General features: G+C 33.5%; 3 protein-coding genes across 3 annotated transcripts; 2 read left to right on the top strand and 1 right to left on the bottom strand.

Moving 5' to 3' along the window:
- Positions 1-437: 437 nt before the first annotated feature.
- LOC136271199 (tripartite motif-containing protein 3-like) lies at positions 438-3938 on the top strand. The gene is made up of 3 exons (XM_066070660.1): positions 438-593; positions 851-2477; positions 3597-3938. The coding sequence occupies exons 2-3, from the start codon at positions 869-871 to the stop codon at positions 3662-3664; spliced, it is 1677 nt and encodes a 558-aa protein (XP_065926732.1). The 5' UTR covers positions 438-593; positions 851-868; the 3' UTR covers positions 3665-3938.
- A 2674-nt stretch (positions 3939-6612) lies between these two features.
- Positions 6613-8947, top strand: LOC117691106 (tripartite motif-containing protein 3-like). Its single transcript, XM_066070659.1, has 2 exons — positions 6613-6925; positions 7224-8947. The coding sequence occupies exon 2, from the start codon at positions 7251-7253 to the stop codon at positions 8886-8888; it is 1638 nt and encodes a 545-aa protein (XP_065926731.1). The 5' UTR covers positions 6613-6925; positions 7224-7250; the 3' UTR covers positions 8889-8947.
- Positions 8948-13975: 5028 nt separating this feature from the next.
- Positions 13976-16626, bottom strand: LOC136269700 (tripartite motif-containing protein 2-like). Its single transcript, XM_066070658.1, has 2 exons — positions 16478-16626; positions 13976-16141 (listed from the first exon to the last, which is right to left on the bottom strand). Exon 2 carries the CDS (start codon positions 16111-16113, stop codon positions 14428-14430), a length of 1686 nt encoding a protein of 561 aa, XP_065926730.1. The 5' UTR covers positions 16114-16141; positions 16478-16626; the 3' UTR covers positions 13976-14427.
- Between the last annotated feature and the right edge of the window lie 4816 nt (positions 16627-21442).

Here is a 21442-nt window from a genome sequence, read left to right as displayed (position 1 = left end):
CATATCACAGCAATTTACAAGGGGATTACATCTGATAAATAAGGGGAAAAAACATTTATGCGTCGCATGTTTCACTTAAATTTCCTATAAAAAATGGAATGGGGGTTTATTTATGTAATGAAATTTTAAACTTTTTAAAACTAACTTTTTCTTTTGGCGTTCAGATGTGTACTTGTATAAACGTCAGTTGAGAATAATTCACTTTAGCCTGGCCCTGAGCATTAAGAGCCAACACTGTATTCGTCTCGGACTTCATCGGCAATCGACAATCTTCGGCAAATTCCATTATTGTCGAGTGCAAGACGTCCGAGTATAGAAATAACGAGGGACAACTGATGATCTACATGTACAAAAACAATAAGAGTTATTGAATATGACATTTACCCTAATAACTATTATAATATTTATAGAAAAAAACTCCAATATTTGGCGGAAAATCGAAACTTAAAATTAAGCGTTTTTAGCAAATTCAAATAATTTGTCTTGTCATACACTGAATCACGTGATCTTACATAGGACGGTAGCTATGTAGACCAGGAAGTCTAAACTAAACATGGCAAATATACTGGGAGGCGCCATGATAGGAGTTTAGGGTTTGTACAGTTTGAGATTGTAAATGTTGCCGTTATCTTTAATTTTTAACCGTTATCTACACATCCTATTAAAATTAGTGAAACTGTTACATGGTAGTACCGCATCTAAATGTTGATCCTAAGATTTTACTTTGTATGTGCCTGGAAATGATTTTGATAGAACTACAAATATGAGCTGAATACTAACAGCTGATTATAATGACAATTTTATAAAATTTACAAATATTAAATATAGTGGGTTTTTCTTTTTTTTACAGAATCCACGCAAGTCTGCCATGGACACTCGGACTTGGGCGCAGGATGTGTTACGGTGTCATCTCTGTGAGACCCCGGGTCCTCCTATGAAATGTGACATTTGTCACGCATATCTGTGTAAAGCCTGTGTGGGGGAACATCTCTCTGATGCATCCAAAGAACACAAAGTGCTGCCATTTGTACACATAGGATCTACTTTCAGTTATCCAAACTGCCTTATACATTCCACTAAACAATGTGAGCTTTACTGTGAACAATGTGATATTCCCATTTGCACACTCTGTAATTCAGGAGAACATTTAGGACATAATCCAGTTGACATTGTTAAATATATTGAAAGTAAGAAAGAACTTTTACAGAGTGAAATGCACGAACTTGTGAAATTCATTTATCCCAGATATCAACAGATTGTCTCAAACATTCCACTTCAGAAAACTGATCTACACAAAAACGCACAGAAATTGATAACAGCAATCAACAAACATGGAGAAGACTTGCACAGAGAAATAGACATCGTTATACAGAAACTTAAATCCGATCTTGATGAAATGGACACCACACACCTGGCTGTCTTAAACAAACAGGGAGATGAAATCACACGCACAATTTCGAAAATCACACAAAGCATTGCTGATATACAGAAATTACTGGACTCAAATGATGTCAGCCATGTCTCTGCCTACAAATCCAGGATTGCTGAATTCAGAAGATTGCCTCCTAAACTCATAGTGTCCTTACCAAGTTTTACCCCGCAGGAGATCAACAAGGAACAGCTTTTTCAACAGTTTGGTTCTCTGTCAGCGTTATCCATTAAAACAGAAGAACAAGTCTACAGATCACTCATTGATGTTCCACAGGTCATTAAAGAGATAAAAACAGACTATGGATTTCCTAATGGAGTATGCAGTGTATCCTGCCTGAGCACTAATGAGATGTGGACGAGTGGTGAGGACAAGAAGATAAGACTCTATAACCTGCGAGGGAAAACAATGAAGTCTATCAAAACAAAGTCAGGAAACGGTCCATACGACATAGCAGTGACAAAGAGTGGGGGCCTTGTTTATACTGATTACGATGATAGAACTGTGAACATAGTAAAGAATACACAAATAGAGACATTGATCAGACTTCAGGGGTGGAAACCTCGCGGTGTCTGTAGTACCTCCTCTGCTGACCTCCTGCTTGTCATGGACAGTGATGATTATAAACAAACAAAAGTTGTGTGTTACTCTGGCTCCACAGAGAAACAAAGTATTCAGTTTAATGACAAAGGGCAACCTCTGTATTCAACAGGGGGATACAACACTAAATACATCAGTGAGAACAGGAACCTAGATATCTGTGTGTCAGACTTTATAGCCTGTGCAGTAGTGGTGGTCAGTCACGCCGGGAAACTCCGGTTTACCTACACTGGTGGTCCATCTATCACCAAGGGAGCTTTTAAACCATGCGGCATCACAACAGACAACCAGAGTCAGATTCTGACAGCAGATAATAACAACGGCTGTATCCACATCCTTGATCAGGACGGACAGTTCCTCCGCTACATTGACAACTGTCATTTGGATATTCCATACGGTTTATGTTTGGACACCAAAGACAACCTCTTTGTGGCTGAGTACAGCACAGGTAAAGTGAAGAAAATACAATACTGTGTTTAAAGACACAGTACAGCAGAAAAACATGTGTGTTTTACTTCATATGTACCCACTGATCGTGGAGAAATATAAAATAACGTTGATTGTGAAAGTTGAAGTACATAAAAATCCCTTTGAAATACCTAATTAATGTAATTATGAGCTTCCAGAAATTGAAGGGTAGTGCAAACTGATTTAATCTTTATCGTTTATTTGTACCACGTGAATTTTGCTTGACAGTATTTGACACGTTTGAAAGCTACAAGATCCTCGCCCGACTACGGTCATCATGAAATACAACGTAAAAGGGATTGTCTAAACACATCTGCACTTTCTCGATAAATTATTAATGGTTTACCAATTTCAGTTCATTTTAAAATGAACAGACAATTATATGTCAAATAACCTATCAACGGGCCTCACTTACAAAATGAATTTAAATATGTAGCAACTCCTGTGATGGAATTAAAAAGAAAACACAAAAATACATACATAAAAAACGATAATTCTGGTTATTTTGAAATATTTTAACAATTATTACCTGGGAGCAGTAGAAAAGACATTTTCTATCGACAAACCTGTCCAGGAGAATCTTCACGAGGCCTGCATATGTTTTGTTTATGGTAAATACGCATGCGTAATAGTAAAGAAGGCGGAACTCCGTAATATGTTGCGATGTATATATTTATGGACATTAAATAATTAATTAAAATGATTGAACTGAGAAATTTGTAATTTTCCGAAAATTAATAAAATTATGAGTAGTACGAAAATTCCGAACCCAATCAGAATTTTTTTTCAAGTCGTTTTTATGTGCCGTACTGTCTCTTTAAGCAAACTGTGCGCATACTTACATATATGAACAAGTTAAACGCGGGTTATTCTCTTTTGAGAAGTGGACAGGCATAGTCTTAAATCCACTTCAATTTGCAAGCCCTCATATTTTGATTCTGGAAAACTTGACTGTAAACATGGTAAATGTCAGAACCAGAGAGAGTTTACACTTCGACCTATGTTTCGACGTGTATTATTGTTTAAAATGTAAAAATGAGAGTTCTTTTATGGAGTCTAAAAATGGATAGAGGAGTAAACCGTTTTCGTTTCTTTTCAGAATCAAAATATGAGAGCTTTCGAAGAGTAGTGGATGAAGGCTATGCCTATCGACTTCTTAAAAAATGAATAACTATGAGTATGCTATATTTGAAAAAAAAATGTTTATAAATACGTGTATTTTATGAATAAAATGTGAATATTTTTAGCAATACTTAATCAAAATGTCTTTTACAATACCTATAAATATGCGTAAAAATGCGATGAAAGATTGCATATAAACAAAGAACATGTGCATAGTATGTATGAATGACGTTTTAGAATCTCTTATGTTTAAATACTATACAGGAATATTTCTGTGAATATGTGCATAAATAAATGTTAAGTTCTTATATTTTGTCTTTGTAAACAAACTGTTATATATGTTATATATGTAATTTATATTAAATACATTTACATGTATTTGTGAGTTATTACTTATTTATTTCAAATAAGTGCATGATTAAGAAATTGCTATTCAAGTGTCACATGCCAATACACTTTATAAAATTTCTTTATAACATAAACATAGAATATTGCCTTAAAACATATGAGACACTATATAAAAAGACAGGTCATGTCTCTTTGTATTAAAATACATAATCTGACACGTAAACAAAAATTCCATATGTTTCGTTCTTTTGTACATTAAAACAGTGTTTTGGCTACGATATCTTGTACGCTTAAGTTACATTAAAAAGTATAACTTGTCATTTTCACTTAGATTAAACTGAATTGTAATTTAAAAAATGCTTTTATATAGGGAACTATCTATTTCTTAATCAAACTTTCACTCTCCTTAAAAATTCAATTTAAAGGTGTAAATGTGATATGATATCAGTCTATTGAATTAATTTCAGAAAGCTTTCTTTTAGATTCGTGTTGATAACCAAAATTGCCAACTTTGAAAACACCGCACACATTATTTCTGTAATACATGCTTGATGAGAGTGAAGGCAAGTAGCATCATTTTTTTTAAATGGGGGGGGGGGGGGGGGCAGACTCATCCAAAAAAATTTGACAAGCAGAAAAAAGGTTACTTTACAAAATCCTGAAAATCCTAATCCGTGGGGTGGGGGGGGGGGGTATACCTTAAATTTCACTCTATATTACCTTATTTTCATTTCAGTTCTTTACGTTGTCCCATTAAAGTGTGTGTGTGTTGGTGGGGGGGGGGGGGAAGGCAACTCCATGTTAATTCAATTATTTGTATGTAAATTTAAGAAAAATGTTTGCTGCACAAAAAGTGGGGGAAGGGGGGGGCAGGCCCCACTGGCCCCCTGATGCTTCGTGCCTGAATTATATCGACTGAATTTGATATTTATAAGCAGGTGTCCTTAAATCAAGATTCTCTCTCTCTCTCTCTCTCTCTCTCTCTCTCTCTCTCTCTCTCTCTCTCTCTCCTTTACAGATATTTATTGTATAATGATATATAAACGGTTCGAAGGCCACTTACTTTAAGAATTTACAACTGTCTGTGCATTGATCAAAATTGTAAGTACAGATATAAGCATCTGATATTGTATAAGAATAAAACAGGCACGTAGCATCGTTTCTGATATTGAATAGGAATAAAATATCCTTAAAAAACGTGAAGAGGCCTGACCATGGAGACAGCACCTCGAGTAGCTGCAGATCGAGATAGATGGAACTCCCCTGTAGCCGCCTCAAGCACCTGATGGCACAGAGAAGATTGAAAGACTGTATACAGAACTTAACGAGTACATTACTATATAAACTTTCTGTTTAAATTGGTTTCTATGCAGCAGTACTTACGAAAACCTACCAGAGTCTTCTTTTTTCGATGGTCAATTCCTGAAGTCAAGGGGGGGGGGGGAGCCTTTGTATTAAAAACAACCGTGTAACATGGCTAGCAACTGTATTTACCTTTGAAAAACTTATTTTAAGAGTAATTCCCCTTTCTACGTCAAGCTACTAAGTTTTGCTATAGTTATTCCTTACAGTGGCTGGAATTTTGAAACAGCCTCCATAAAACGCACATCTCTGTGTTTAATGTTTTAATCAACTTTCTTTTTACTCATCTGATTTACTTATAAAGATTCCTCTTAATATAAGCGACATTTGTAAGAAATTATCACTGCGTTTTTTGTATATATATTATAACTCTTTTGTACTTTAATCAATATTACTTAAAATAGAGCATATAATTTCAAGTACAATTCAGCATTTTTAAAGTCTGTTTTATCTTTTCATTCTCATCACAGGTTGTTTTATTGTTTTTAATTGTTTTTCCTCTTTCTAAAAAATTCAAATATACTACACGTAGTACCATATTTAAGTATTGCGTGTACTTTTAGATGAGTGGGAGTTGAGACGGTAACGGTAGCATATTTTTCAACACCCTCTGTTAAAACTTTCTTCTTGGACAAGGTGACATCATCGTATCAGGGTATTTCCATCTGAGTAAATAAGTACTAAACGCCACGATGTCCGCGCGTGTTCAGCAGTAGGACTGACTAAATGCTTACAGGATACCACTGTTGGGTCTTTGTTTTAAACTATTGTTTATATAGTTACATTTTGTTATATTTATTTGGACATTTGGACATAACATTTTGTGAAAATTACTTCCTATATATGACAGATTTGTACACTGTTTTAAAGACTGTCCAAAGCAACGTCATCTTCAAAATTCAAAACCCACAAGGAAAAGGGATACATTTTACAATTATAAATGACTTATTTTATTATAATGTCCCCAATGTTGATACAAATTGGAAAGTCTGCACGTTCAATCACCTTGACTATAATCTGAAAGGTATAGTGTATCTATACAGTCATCTGTTTCCTTTTAATCCAATAACAGATTAAATATTGTCATGGAAACACGTTGTTTTGATATAGTCTCCTCTGAAATGTTATTTTTCAGTAATGTATGCCACGATGGTTAAGTTTTCTTTCTATACTAATTTCTTTTATTAGAAATTACCTGGTCCTGAAATAACCTGGTATAAAGAGCCAACAGTGTACGTTGTGAACTCCAACGGCAATCGACAGTCCTCGGCTGTTTCCGTAATTGTCGAGTGCGCGAGACATCGGAGTATAGAATTTACGAGTGCTCCAACGAAGGACAACTAATTATCTACAAATCAAAAAGAGTTATTGAACTTGGCATTTACCCGAATAACTGTAAAAAATTATAATAAAAATTAAAAAGCTACAATGATTTGGCGGAAAAACATCAAAACTTAGAAATAGGCGTTTTTGGCAAAATTTTATAATTTGTCTCGAGTCATACATTGAATGACGTGATCTTACAGAGGTAACTATGCAGACCAGGAAGTGTAAACATGGTAAATATACCGGGATTCGCCATGTTAGAAGTTTAAGGTTTGTACAGTTTGAGAAAATGATGCTGCTATCTGTATCAACAACACATTTTCATTAAAAATATCATTAACATGATTAAAGGTTAGGTGTTTGTACATCTAAATGCGGATCATAAGATTTTTCAGAAACATTTTTTAAAGGTAATGATTGTACTGGAACTACAAGAAATGAATTGAATTTTAAACAGCTGATTAAGAGGACAATTGCATATATATAGACACACCATGTATGTCAGGGATTCAAAATCTGTACACATGGTAAAATGTAAATCAAATATGGTGGTTGTTTTTTTCTTTAGAATCCACCGCAAGTTCATTTTTTGACTATGGACCCCGAGTGCAGCCTACAGGATGTGGTACGTTGTCATCTCTGTGAGACCCCAGGCCCCCCTATGTACTGTGACATTTGTCACATACATCTGTGTAAAGCCTGTGTGGGGGAACATCTCTCTGATCTATCCAAAGAACACAAAGTGCTGCCATTTAAAAACCGGGGATCTACTCCAAATTACCCAAAGTGTCCTAAACATTCTGCAAAACAATGTGAACTTCACTGTGAACAATGTGGCATTCCTATTTGTGCACTCTGTATTTCTGGAGAACATTTAGGACATACACCAGTTGATATTGTTAAACATATGGAAAGCAAAAAAGAACTTTTACAGGAAGAAATGCAAGAACTAGAGAAATTTATTTATCCTATATATCAACATATTGTCTCTAACATCGCAGTTCAGAAAACTGATCTAAAGAAAAACTCACAGAAATTGACAACAGTCATAGAGAAACATAGAGAAGACTTGCACAAAGAAATAGACACTATGATGCAGCAACTTAAATCTGATCTTGATGAAATGGACTCCAAACACCTGACCGTCCTCAACAAACAGGAAGATGAAATCATACACACCATTTCTGAAATCACACAAAGCATTGCCGATATACAGAAATTACTGGACTCCAATGATGTCAGCATTGTCTCTGCCTACAAATCCAGGATTGCTGAATTCAGAAGATTGCCTCCTAAACTCACAGTTTCTCTACCAAACTTTACCCCTCAGTATATCAGCAAGGAACAGCTTTATCAACAGTTTGGTTCTCTGTCAGCGTCATCCATTAAATCAGAAGAACATGGCTACAAACCACTCATTGATGTACCACATGTCATCACAGAAATAGACACGGAGTATAAAGACTCTAATAAATTATGCAGTGTGTCATGTCTGAGCGATAATGAGATATGGACGTGTGGTCATGACAACAAGATGAGAAAGTACAACTTGCGTGGGAAACAATTGAAGTCTATCAAAACCAAGTCAGGGAACAATCCATTTGACATAGCAGTGACAAGGAGTGGGGATCTAGTTTATACTGATTACAGTGATAGAACTGTGAACATAGTGAAGAATACACAGATACAGACAATGATCAGACTACAGGGGTGGAGACCTAGCGGTGTCTGGAGTACCTCCTCTGGTGACCTCCTGGTTGTCATGGACAGTGATGATTATAAACAAACAAAAGTTGTGTGTTACTCTGGCTCCACAGAGAAACAAAGTATTCAGTACGATGACAAAGGACAACCTCTCTATTCATCTCGTGGCCCTAAATACACCAGTGAGAACACCTGGAACCTAGATATCTGTGTTTCAGACAGTGGAGCCCGTGCAGTAGTGGTGGTCAATCAGGCCGGGAAACTCCGGTTTACCTACACTGGTCCTCCCTCTACTACCAAGGGATCATTCTATCCGTGCGGCATCACAACAGACAGCCAGGGTCGGATCCTGACAGCAGACCTTGACAAACACCGTATCCACATCCTGGATCAGGACGGACAGTTCCTCCGCTACATTGACAACTGTCACTTACAGGAACCATGGGGTTTATGTGTGGACACCAGAGACAACCTCTTTGTGGCTGAGTACATCACAGGTAAAGTGAAGAAAATACAATATCTGATGTAAACAAACTGTGTGCAAATCTACATTTAAAAACATGTAAACTGAGGTTATTTTTTAATTTTTGTAATGCACTGTTTATAAATGCGTGTATCTAAAGTATACAGACTGAATATAGGTAATAATGATATGTAAACAAACTGTGTATTACTAAATATATACATAAACAAATTATGTGTTCAGAAAGCCGTGTTTATGAGTAACAAGCTACATATATATGTGAATATAACATTTTAACAACCATGTTTAAATACCACAGAGGAACATTTCTGTTAATATGTGCACAAATAACATGTGTATTTTATATGTAGATATATTGTTTGTGTATGTAAACAAACTGTTTTAAAATGATTGTGTTTTGAATCAGTTAAACTGTAAATAAATATTTGATATCATTATGAATTTTAATACAGTGTGGTATTTTAACTTTTGAGACTTTCTCTGTGGTAGTCTTTGGTTTGTGTTTCTATTTTTGGATTTACGATGGCACTTTAGTTTTTATTTCGCATGTTTTTGAGCAATCTAGTAAAGTACAATGAATTTAAACCTTTTAAGAAATTGTTTCGATGCCATTTATAAAATTGAACACAATAAACAAAATAATAAAAAATGTTAAGAATTTTAAAGAGAAAGATATTTTTATGATGACTTTTCTGTTGTTCGGTAGATAAGAGTTGCTTTTGTGTTTTTTATGACGTTATAATAAAATGAAGTTTTGTAGGAATTCGTTATAAGAAATAACATAGAAAAATAAGTGTATATACTCAGGGTTCATTTTTTTGGTTAAATTAATGTGGACAGTGTACCTGTCTACATATGCTATACTCTAAATATCTAGCAAAATTTGGTACATTTTGATCATTTGACTTGTCTCCGTTGAAATCCAGATGAAAGAATTTATGATCTTTTTGTACATATAAGATAGAAATTGATATTACTAAACACATATTGGTTTTTTAGGAAAATCGCTTATATAATATTTTAAAGACCTATTCGAAGTGCGGAAAGTGACAATTTCCTATATATTCCTATTGTAAGTAAACCTTTATTTTGAAATGGCTCCTTAAAGAACCATGTGATATATTTTCTTGAAACTTTGCAAATATACTAGAGTTAATGTATATTACATTTAATTATAAAATACTGTAAAACACGCTTATAACAAAGTGCCAGGGACGGACGAATAAGCGAAATTCGTTATATCCGTCAAATTTACAACATGTATTAAAATCACGTACATGGAATGGAAATTACTTCACTGTAAGCGTCAATTCATTATAAGCGTGTTTGCTATAACGGTGTTTTACTGTAAAGAGTTTTAAATTGCTATTGTGTTTATCATATCATGTGTTGTACATTTGTTTAGGACATCAGAAAGGAAAGAGTTGATTGTTTTTGGATTTCTGTGGATTTATCTATTGGTAATTAGTACTTCACGAATAAGTCAGAATTTAACTATATTTATTCTTTTAAATCTAAAATGCTATGATATACAAGTATTGAATTAACTTTTAAAATAATTATTATACTTATTATCTTTAAACTCACATTGTGTTAATTGGTAAAACATTATGCGGTTATATTGAACTTAATAAAGTATTGTTTTTATTATTAGTACGTGTAAGATACCTACTTGTGTTATCGTTGACATTATGTTGTCAGTGTATATGTGTAAGTGTATATGTGTGTGTATTGTGTGTATAGGATCTTTTTGTTGATGTTATTCAAAAGGTATATATCTTTTTATTAATATAACTGTCTAAATTATGAATTAGGCATTTAATTTACTTGTATCTGTTGTAAACGCTATTCTTGTAAATTTACCAGAATAGGGTTATTTGAACTTTATATGTATGAAATACAATATTCTGAGTTCAATTTAAGAATTTTCTGAAGAGAAGTAACTCGAATTAACATTCTATGCTATGTTGGCATTTATAAATATGAGGCTTGTCTAAATGTTGTTTTGTACGCGGTGATTATTTGTATGAATGTGTTTTATATGGATAATTACAGGATTATATCTACTGAAAGAAATAAACTGTATATATATCGAATTACCCCATGTATTCCAATCAATAATTACATATTAGTTTTAGAGGGGGTTTAGACTTCCTCTGGAAAATTCAAACATAAAATTTACATGACAGATCAACTTTTCATTAAAATAATTTTAAGGTCAGCTAGATTTTATTGAACTATTCCAAAAGCCTTGTCCATCTCCTGGCTGTTGAATTATTTAGAAGAAAGGAGAATAAGGTCAGCTAGATTTTATTGAACTATTCCAAAAGCATTGTCCATCTCCTGTTAAATTATAAAGAAGAAAGGAGAATAAGACGAATGTACTTACATGTAATATACTGCATTCCGAACTGGGTTCGAGTAGGGGGATCAGAACCCCTTAAAAAATTCAAAATTAATCTCATCCAAACTCTAGCAAACAGATTTTCACTTGGACCCCCTTGGAAATATTTTTTGCATCCGGGAATGTGTTTGGAAGATTTAATTTAAATTGAATATTCAGACGTGACAATGTTTAATTATATTTACTGTTTTGTATATTTTTTGACAAGTTTAAACACTCCTTGCATAGGCGTAGATCACTCAGGAAATGTTGGTGCTACTCATATATCAGGCTCAGGTGATTTTATATTTTGAACTTTCACGTTGTCTGTCGTAATATTTTTTTTTCGATATTCTAGTTCACAAATCCAATCGAATATGAATTATTTGATTTGTTAAGTAAACAAACGTTTATTATATAGAATGGCGTCTCAAGCACAAAATACAGAAGACTGTTACAGAGTCAATATTTATAAAAAAAAAAGTAAATCATTATTTCTATCACATTTATACTAAGATACAAAAGAAAATGATCGTATAAAACAGGAAGAGGAAACCTGTTGCAATTTCTTCATAGCAGGGAATAAATTGAAACACCCGAATCTACCCTAATTAAACGTGGCTAAATCATGCGTATTCCATAAACAATAGAAAATTTTGATTCTCCATTTTTATCAAAAAACCTACATGTTAAATCAAGAATATTTATTAGATATTCTAGAATTGACAGTTTTTAACACAAATAGATATTTACGTGAACTGTGAGCTAAATTAAGCTGGACATATGTCCAAAACAATGTCTTTTTCTCAGTAACTTTTGAAAATAAAAGATCTAATGTCATACAATACCGAGATTGAAAATATGACAATAATAAACTGTCAACCATCATCTCAAAATCTATAAAACGAAATACAAATTCAAAGCAGAGCAACACGAACCTCCAAAGAGATAAGGTAGGATTAGGTGCCTAGGAGGAGTGAGCATCCTCGGCTGACCGGTCACACCCGCCGTGTGCTATTTGTTGTAATTAGGGGAAAAGACCTGGAATAGTTCGTAGACAATTAGATGATTAATTATGGTCTAACAAGTAGTTAAAAAAAGTCAGTCAGGATGCGACCCAGTGGAAGATTGCATATGCTGACAAGGTCGTTGTATCTACCATAGAAATTACGAAAAAATGACTTCAAACGAGACTGATGATAGTCCTGTTTTATCAACTTGTTTGTCAGTAGCTCACCTCGCTTTTGAAACTGTTTATACGAAGAGCATGCCAATGCATATCAAATTAACCGAGAGACAAAAGACACCATACGCAGGTGATGAAGTCATAAAGTTTTGTTGTTAGGTTACCATCAATGTCCATTTCTAGTATAATCTATTTCCACAATATAAGGAATTAAAATGGAGACTATAAATTGCCAAAGATTCTGAATGTTACGATAGACAAGAATGTTATAAACAAGACAATCTGTCTAAACAAGAAGTCTAGAAATGCTAAAATAAAAATGTGGGATTAATATATTCTTAAGGTAACTCCGTACCTATAAAATCATGGGTTCAAAGTTAAAAAATTAACTTTTTTTTAACTTATTGGACTTGAATTTCATCAAAAAATAAATAAAATATATATGTATCCATACTATTTAAGATGTAAGGGAATAAAAACCAGAGGCTGAAATTATCATCTGAAAATCACACTTTTTTTGTTTAAAAATTAAATATAAATGGATGGATACTTGTTTGTCTATTTAAATTTAATGCTTACTATGCCAGAAAACTAAAATTAATTAAAAAAAATAGAAAAAAAAATGTTTACATTAGAAAAATTATAGCATTTAGATATATCACTTAGAGAAAAGTAGAAAAGAGGTATATCCTTTTGTCATTATTGAATTATGTCGAATATAAGGATGAACAACGCTTATTAAATATCTCCAAATAAACAATGATTTGAGTTTTTGATGTGCACCTATGAAAACATAGAAATTACAAATCTACATGCAAGAATTTTAGTGAATTCATGGTTTATGTCAAATGTATGACGTCACAGGAGGGTGGATTTACTTTAATAACGTTTAATCACAGAAAACACAAAGAAGTCTTGAAATTTGTTTTTGCCAATTTCAATGAATTCTAAGTATCCATATTCTTTTGTAATACTCAAAAAAAATATTTGAGATTGAACAGTTGTGTGCATTTGGATAACTTAAACTAATCTCATTTAATATGGAGTTTTCTCTTTATCAGACATACTTCTTGAATTAATAAATTATGGAATTTTTAGACAGTCAAACAGATCATGTAACCAAATGATTGTATCAGTTTATTCAAATTTGACCATGCTGTTTTCGCATCAAGGGCAGATCAATGTCTCTATATTTTTTTTAACTTAAAGGATAATAAAAATTAAGGTACTTATCTGCAGTTATGTAGACATATGTTTAAGATATGAAGTTCATATTCTTCAATGAAATAATAGAATATCAGAATGTCTTTCTGCTTATACTACTACAGTAATTTGAAATAACATAACTAAACTAAAATTGATATTGCTTAGCTCATTTTTCCTCTAATTTTCTTAAATGTTGAAGATATTTGATATTTAACAATGCTCATAATAATATTTCAGATTTTCCATATTATGAAGTTTTTAAATAAAGATACAAATTGACAGAAAAGGTAATATATTAACCTTTTGATGAAAGAGAAAAAACAATTTTAGTGATTGTTTCACACAAATCTATTTATAAAATTAGCACTTAAAAGCCAATAAAAATGTAAATTATATTTTAATAACATAATAATTCGGAAACCCAAGTATCTTATCATTAGTTTACATTAATTGAAACAATCGAACATTAATATAATTGTTTTAAAAGTGCTATATAAACTCATGAATCTACAGCAATTCTGAATTGCAGAAACATGTGATATTTTCCTACCCCAATATTACGCAAAAGATATTGCTCTTGTTAGATTCTAAATTATGACTACATTTTCTTTGCCTAGTTGTATAATAGTAAACAAGAAAGAAAATATGATATTTTAACATCATTTATCTCGATTTCATGCACATTTAATCAAATTTACTTTTGACAAGTCGAAAACCAGATAAGACTCTTTCCTTAATTTTTTTTTAATTTATGCATTAAAAAAAATATAGATAAAGGAAATGTTTATTATTCATTAACACAATTTTTTTTACAAGTAATATTGGATTATTTTTACTTTTCCGCTGACCGATTCAGCCACAAAGAGTTTGTCTCTGGCGTCCACACATAAACCCCATGGCCGCCATAAATGACAGTTGTCAATGTAGCGGAGGAACTGTCCGTCCTGATCCAGGATGTGGATACGGTCGTTGATATAGTCTGCTGTCAGGATCCGACCCTGGCTGTCTGTTGTGATGCCGCGTGGTTTAAATGGTTCTTTGGTAGTAGAGGGAGGACCAGTGTAGGTAAATCGGAGTTTTCCAGCCTGATTGACTACCACTATTGCACCGGCATCAAAGTCAGACACGCATATATCAAGATTCCTGTTTTCACTTATGTTTTTAGTATTATAATGTTCTTCAGATGAGTACAGAGGTTGGCCGCTATCATCGTATTGAATGCTGTGTTTCTCATTAAAGCCACAGTAACATACAACCTTTGTCTGTTTTCTATCGTCACTGACCATGACAACCAGGAGGTCATCAGAGGATGCACAGCAGACACTCAAAGGTTTCCAACCCTGTAGTCTGATCACTTCTTGTACCTGTGTATTGTTGATTATGTTCACAGTTCCATCATTTTGATCAGAATAAACTAGATTCCCCCTCCTTTTCACTGCTATGTCATTTGGTATGTTCCCTGACTTAGTTTGGATCGACTCCACCAGATCTCCTTGACGATTGATGAGTCGCATTATTTTGCTGCTACCACACGTCCAAATATCTTGATCACTCTGAGGGGTCACGTTGAATAATTCATTAGAATATCCTCCAAACTCAGTGTTTATTTCTGTAATAATCCGTGGTTCGTCAATGAATGTCCTGTCTGGAGAGGAGTACTGGTCAACAGGAGTAACAACTGTGTAGATATGTTCTTCTGCGATGGACAACGCTGACAGAGACCCAAACTGGCTATATACATGGTCCTTGTCGATCAAATGAGGAGCGAAACATGGTAACGAAGCCGTGAGTTTAGGGGGTAAATTTCTGAATTCAGAGTTCTTGGATTTGTAGGCAGTGATAATGCTGACATCATTGGAGTTTAGTAATTTCTTCAAATCAGCAATGTTTTGTGTCATTTTAGAAAGGGTGTGCGTTATTGCAACTTCTTGCTCATTTAAGACAGCCAAGAATTTGGAATCCATTTCTTTGAGATCAAACTTCATTTTCTGGATAACGGTGTCTATTTCTTTGCGCCAGCTATCTCCTTGTTTATCGATATTTTTTGTCATTTTCTCTGAGTTTTCAATCAACTCATCTCTCTGAACTGCATTATGAATTGACAGTTCTTGGTATTTAGGATAAATGTATTTCTCTAAGTCTTGTAAATCTCTTTTTAATACAACCTTTCGGTTTTCTATAATTTGCAAAGTGTCACATTTTTTATGTTGTTCATGTTCATCAGAGAAAATACATTGAGAGCAAATAGGAATGTCACATTGTTCACAATGAATTTCACACTGTTTATTGGAATGTTTTGGACATTTAGGGAAACGAATAGAACTTCCTCGCTTTTGTAATGGTAGCACTGAATGCTCTTTGGATTCATCGAAAAGATGTTCCCCCACACAAGCTTTACACAGATGTATGTCACAAATGTCACAGTACATAAGGGGACACGGGGTCTCACAGAGATGACACCGTAACACATCCTGGGCACTACGCCGGGGGTCCATGGTCAGACTCTTACAAACAGAAGAAATCCTGAAACAAAAACCACACGCCTTTGTTGAAATTCTTTTTTATTCAAAACACGACATCTGAGTAAAGTAGCGATATATGTCGTACTATATGACCCAAATTAATTATTTATGAAGTTTTGTTTTGCATAAAACCTCTTATGTGAAGTAGCGACGTGCAATATGTAATGGACGATATGACCCAAATACACAACTCCAATGCTTCACAAATTATAGATGTGGTACAGAAGGTAAATGTTCGTTGTTTACGAGTTATGAATGGATTATATTACTATTAAAAGTCAACTTATTAATCATGATTTTATTTACCGCATGCATCAAATAACAATAAACATTTTACCTTAATCCGCTTTTTCCTTACTTGTACAATATTTTCAATCATGAGACTTTTAGACACTCACTGCATACAAGGAGGAATAAAACTCAAGCTCCAGTCACAAAAAACCCTAATTCAATATGGCAAGTCACGACACCTCTCGGTTTTTTCCGTTCATGATGATTTGGAGGAGACCACGTGATTAGTTTCATACGAAAGTGGCGGATTTAGGTAGTGTATCACCAACCCAGCTGCGATTCAATAAGTGACGTATTAATATGCATTAATACAACCATCTATTTTTCTAACGGTGGCATTTATCTTTTTATAGATTACACATTATATTATTGAAGGCACAGTTCGGATATAATGCAGGATACCCGGCTTATTATTGTTAATCATTCCAATAAGGACAATTTTTCGTAAGGTTAAACCAATAAAAAAGGCATCACTGATGCATTTATCTACGCCACATTATGATCCTTATTATAACGCTCATTTTAACCTAGTTTTTAGCATATATTTAAAAAAAACCCGACATCCTCCATATGGACATATGTAAGAGAGTGAATTTGGAAATTTTGTATATATGTGTTTTAGAATGAGGGGAGATTGGAAGTGTCATACATGTACATGTATTAACTATTCAAAGAATTTGATGTTGTAAAAAATCTGTTATTTTGCATTTTCTTTCAATCGAAAATATATTTTTGGTAACATTTGAGTTCGCACCATAAATGTTATTTGGCAGATAGAAACACGTGTAGTTTATTCAGTTCTTTCGTGTGTCAAACGCATTTTATAGAATCGTGTTTGATTAAAACTGATTATTTTTTGCAAACCACTTATGTTTAATTTGAGCTGCACCATTCCCAGTCATGAAGAAGTTGTACATGCAAAAATTAAACATAAGTAGTTCCAATGTTATAACCGTTATTACCCGTTCATTATTCAGTTTAAAAGCCTTTACAATAAAATACCTTAATCCCTGCTGTACCTTATCTTTGTTTGCCGTGATTTAAGACTAATTATAAAATTTATTTTGCACCATTATTGAATTGACATTTTGCTACTTACGCGACGTTCTTCGATTATATTGTACAAAACTCTGACACTATATTTGTTTTTTTTTTAGCTAATTGTATTCATATCTAAACATGCATAAACAAAGGTTTTCTAAATGTTCTTGTGAATAATCATCATCCTGCCTTTATCGTTGTCAGGCACAAAGTATTTTTAATATTATTACCGTTATTATTCGTTCATTATTCAGTTTTAAAGTCTTTACAATAAAATATCCTTAATCCCTGGTGTACTTTATCTTTGTTTCCCGTGATTTCACAAATATTGTAATACTTATTTTGTACCTTGTACTTTTGTACCATTGCCATTATGCTCCTTATGGAACGTTCTTCTATTACTAGTATAATGTACAAAACTCTGTGACTTAAAGTGAATGATTTTTTTTGACTAATTGTATACATATTTAAACATGAATAAATTACGCTTGTCTGTATTTAGTATAAACTAGTTCCCTCGTTCCTTGTTACTGCATTGTCGTAGTGACTGGCTCGATGCCATTGATTACGATTGTGAGCACCCCGTCTAATATTGAATTTCCTGACAGCAGCGTTTGCAATCCAAGGCAGGCTATCCAGTCTACTATGTCGTATGGCTTACATCCTGATTCAGTATGGATTGACTCCATACGTTCCCCTTGAAGGCTGTAGAGTCTAAACTGGACTATAATAAATTAGATAATTTTTAATTAACATATGTTTTGACTTGTTCGACACTGAGACGTGCCATTAGCAATAAATCGTCCATGTATCACAAACCCGTTATATAACGTTACTTGTAAAATTTAATATGTAACAGTTTAATGTTAACTTAAAACAAGGCGTTCTGGTCAATGCATGCTTGATGAGAGTTTAAGGACTTCGGTATTCATTTTTGGTTGACAACTTTGAACAATCTAATCAAAATTGAATCGTCACTAGCTCTCTTCTAAAAAGGTTTCATTGGGTCGACAAAACTGGGTTGGCAATGGGCTGCATTTGATAATGATAAGCAGGTGCGCTAAAGTCAAGTCTCTCTCTCTCTCTCTCTCATCTTTGTAGATTGCCTAATTTTGGTATAATGCTTTTATTTAAAAGAATAAATGTTCACATTGCAGATAAGTGGCTGTACGGAGGTGTTTTTGTTCAAATATCATAGCATAGCATACCATAGCATAACATAACATACCATATTATTTATTAAGCTCTTCATTTCAAAATCTAATAGCATAGCATACAAATCTCATAACATTGCATTAAAATCTCGTAGCATATTATTAAAATTGCATACCATAGAATAACATAGCATAACATTGTAAAATATTTGCATAAAATGACTCTACCATAAAAAAGATTCAACCGTCTATGTTTCAGAATTTTAAGTACAGATTTAAGCATGTAATAATTGTACATTATTGTCTTAGAAAACAATATCCTAATGACCTGAAGAGCGGATACCGCACCCCAAGAAGCTGCAGACGGAGCCAGATGGAAATCGCTGTATCCGCGCTATGGACCCGATAACACAGAAGGGATTGAATAAATGAATAAGCGTCAGGTACAGTAAATCTTGTTGAATCCGGGTGTTGTCTTTTTCGGTATGTTGGCTAATCTGGCGAAATGTTTTAGTCCATTGACATTTTACTGTCATTTTACGTTTATAAAATGTTGTGCAATCCGGATCTTGTCTATTCAGCAAACAGGCCACGATGAAAGTACTACTGCTTATAATTATTGAGAGTTATATCCCGTTACTTCTCTATTATCGATCAATTTTCCCATCGTTGCTGATGATTTAAACAACTATGAATATAATTCCAAACCATTAACTCATTTTAGTTATTCCGTTTAGTTTTTTAATATTAAATACGGTTTTTTCAGCCAAAATAATTAGATGAAAAGTGGGGCTTGTGTATTATACTTCACTCCCTGTGGACTTGTCGCGTGGCAATTGTTTGTTTAACAATTTCCGGTAAACCATGCATTTGTCTCGTGTCGGACTTCTCAGGTTCTTTGGTTGTTTGAAAATTTATCACTTACGAAAAAGTATTTCCATTGTTTGTAAATCGGTACCGTAATCACGATCAAGGAGGTCAAATATATTTCAGAAGAACTGAAAATATTTAAAGATAGACCATCAAGACCTACTGTAAAATAAATAATGAAATTAATTTACAATGTCCCCTTCAAACTGGAAGTTGCCGAATTTTCCGAAATCACCCTCCACCGGATTAGACAAGTTTTACTGTATATATAAACAATCTGTTTCAATTGGTTTCTATGAAGTGATACTTTAAAAAAACCTAATAAAGTCTCTTTTTTCTATATTCAATTCCTGTGGTAGTCAAAGGAGAAGCCATTGTATATGGTATCAAAACTGATATCGTAGGTATTACTTAAAAATTTAAGTAAAGAACTATATATGATATGAGTTAAATTTGGCCCCCATAATTCGCCATCTTTTGAAGTGTTTCGGGAACAATAAAATGTTATGTTATATTTTAGAAGAGTTGAAAATATACTTTTCACCTATTTATTGATTTATAGACCAATCCACACTTTACAAAAGTTATGTCCTTTGGCCGCCATCTTTGGGGAAAAACCCATATATTCTCACAGTAGTCTTTGTAGTTTGGAGGGTTGTAACCTCGTCATTTGACATTAGAAATCTGTTTCCGCTATTAATTTTATTGCCCCAAGTTGTGGCAACCCACACATCGAAGGACTAAATTAAATTCCAAGAGACGCCCACAGCTTCACAGTACGCCCAAATATTTGGTTGCATAAAGAAGGGAAAAGTTGTTGTTTCCCTTTTGACCTTTGGGTTGACCCCGCAAAGGGAACACCTTTTGCAAAGTGTGGATTGGACTATTTGCACTCACTTGCAGTATATGACGTCAGAAGTGACACTATTTTTATAATTTAATCAAAATCAGTCTAATATTAACATTTTTCTTATCTTTTAACGAATGGGAATTAAAGAGCGGATGCTTGATCAAGGAACTTTTTTTTGTCAGTTATTAGTCTTGGCTACAGCAGCTGTAGTTACATCTCTGATTAAAATATTTTGTTTGTTCAAGCTCGTGCTCTATGTTTTCTGAAAAAAAAACTGCTTGAAAACAAGCTGTTTTATGCTAAATATGCAAAAATGGCGGGAAAAGGTTGTCTCTATGATATCTTATTTCTAAATTGTGGGCACTTGAATCGAAATGAACATAATGTAAAAACATCGCATATATATCTGCACAAAGAAAACAAAGAATTACATGATGATGTTCATTTTAGGGGGCCATTTTAGGCCCATTTCATATATATAGTCCTTTTCGAGACTTTTACTTAGAAAAACAATCTTGTAACATGTGCTGGCAACTGTTTGAATAGACACTATAAACCTTAGAAAATAATTTAGTTTTTGATAAATTTTAATCCATTGCTTTAAGAGTTATTCCGCTTTTTAACAACTAAGTTTGCCTCAGTTATTCCTCTGTCAGAAATCTGGAACACCTCCATACAGTGCACATCTTTTTATTAAACGTTTTTTTTTTCTCAGCTAGTTTACTACTAAAAAATATTGTAATTAGAGACATTTATCACTGCGATGTTTGTATATTACATTTTTTGTACTTTAATCCATATCAATATTATTTCAAGTTTAATGTGCAATTTCTCTTAAAATTCAATATTTTTAAAATCTGTTTTATCCCTTCATCCTCATCACAGGTTATCTTATTGTTGGTTAATTGTTTCCCTGTCTTTAAAATGGTAGTACCATATTTAAGTGTTGCTTGCACTTTTTGATGAGAAGTTGTCGAGACGGTTATAGTAACATATTTTTAACACCCACTTTTAAAGCACCTTCGAGGACAAGGTGACATCATCTAATCAGGATTTTTTATGATTAAAAATTCGTGTGTTAATCAGTAGGCTATCC

The sequence above is a fragment of the Magallana gigas genome, chromosome 9 (genome assembly GCF_963853765.1).
Source record: "Magallana gigas chromosome 9, xbMagGiga1.1, whole genome shotgun sequence".
Lineage (NCBI taxonomy): Eukaryota > Metazoa > Mollusca > Bivalvia > Ostreida > Ostreidae > Magallana > Magallana gigas.
Note: the sequence above shows the minus strand (reverse complement) of the source record. Positions and strands in the feature narration are given on the sequence as shown.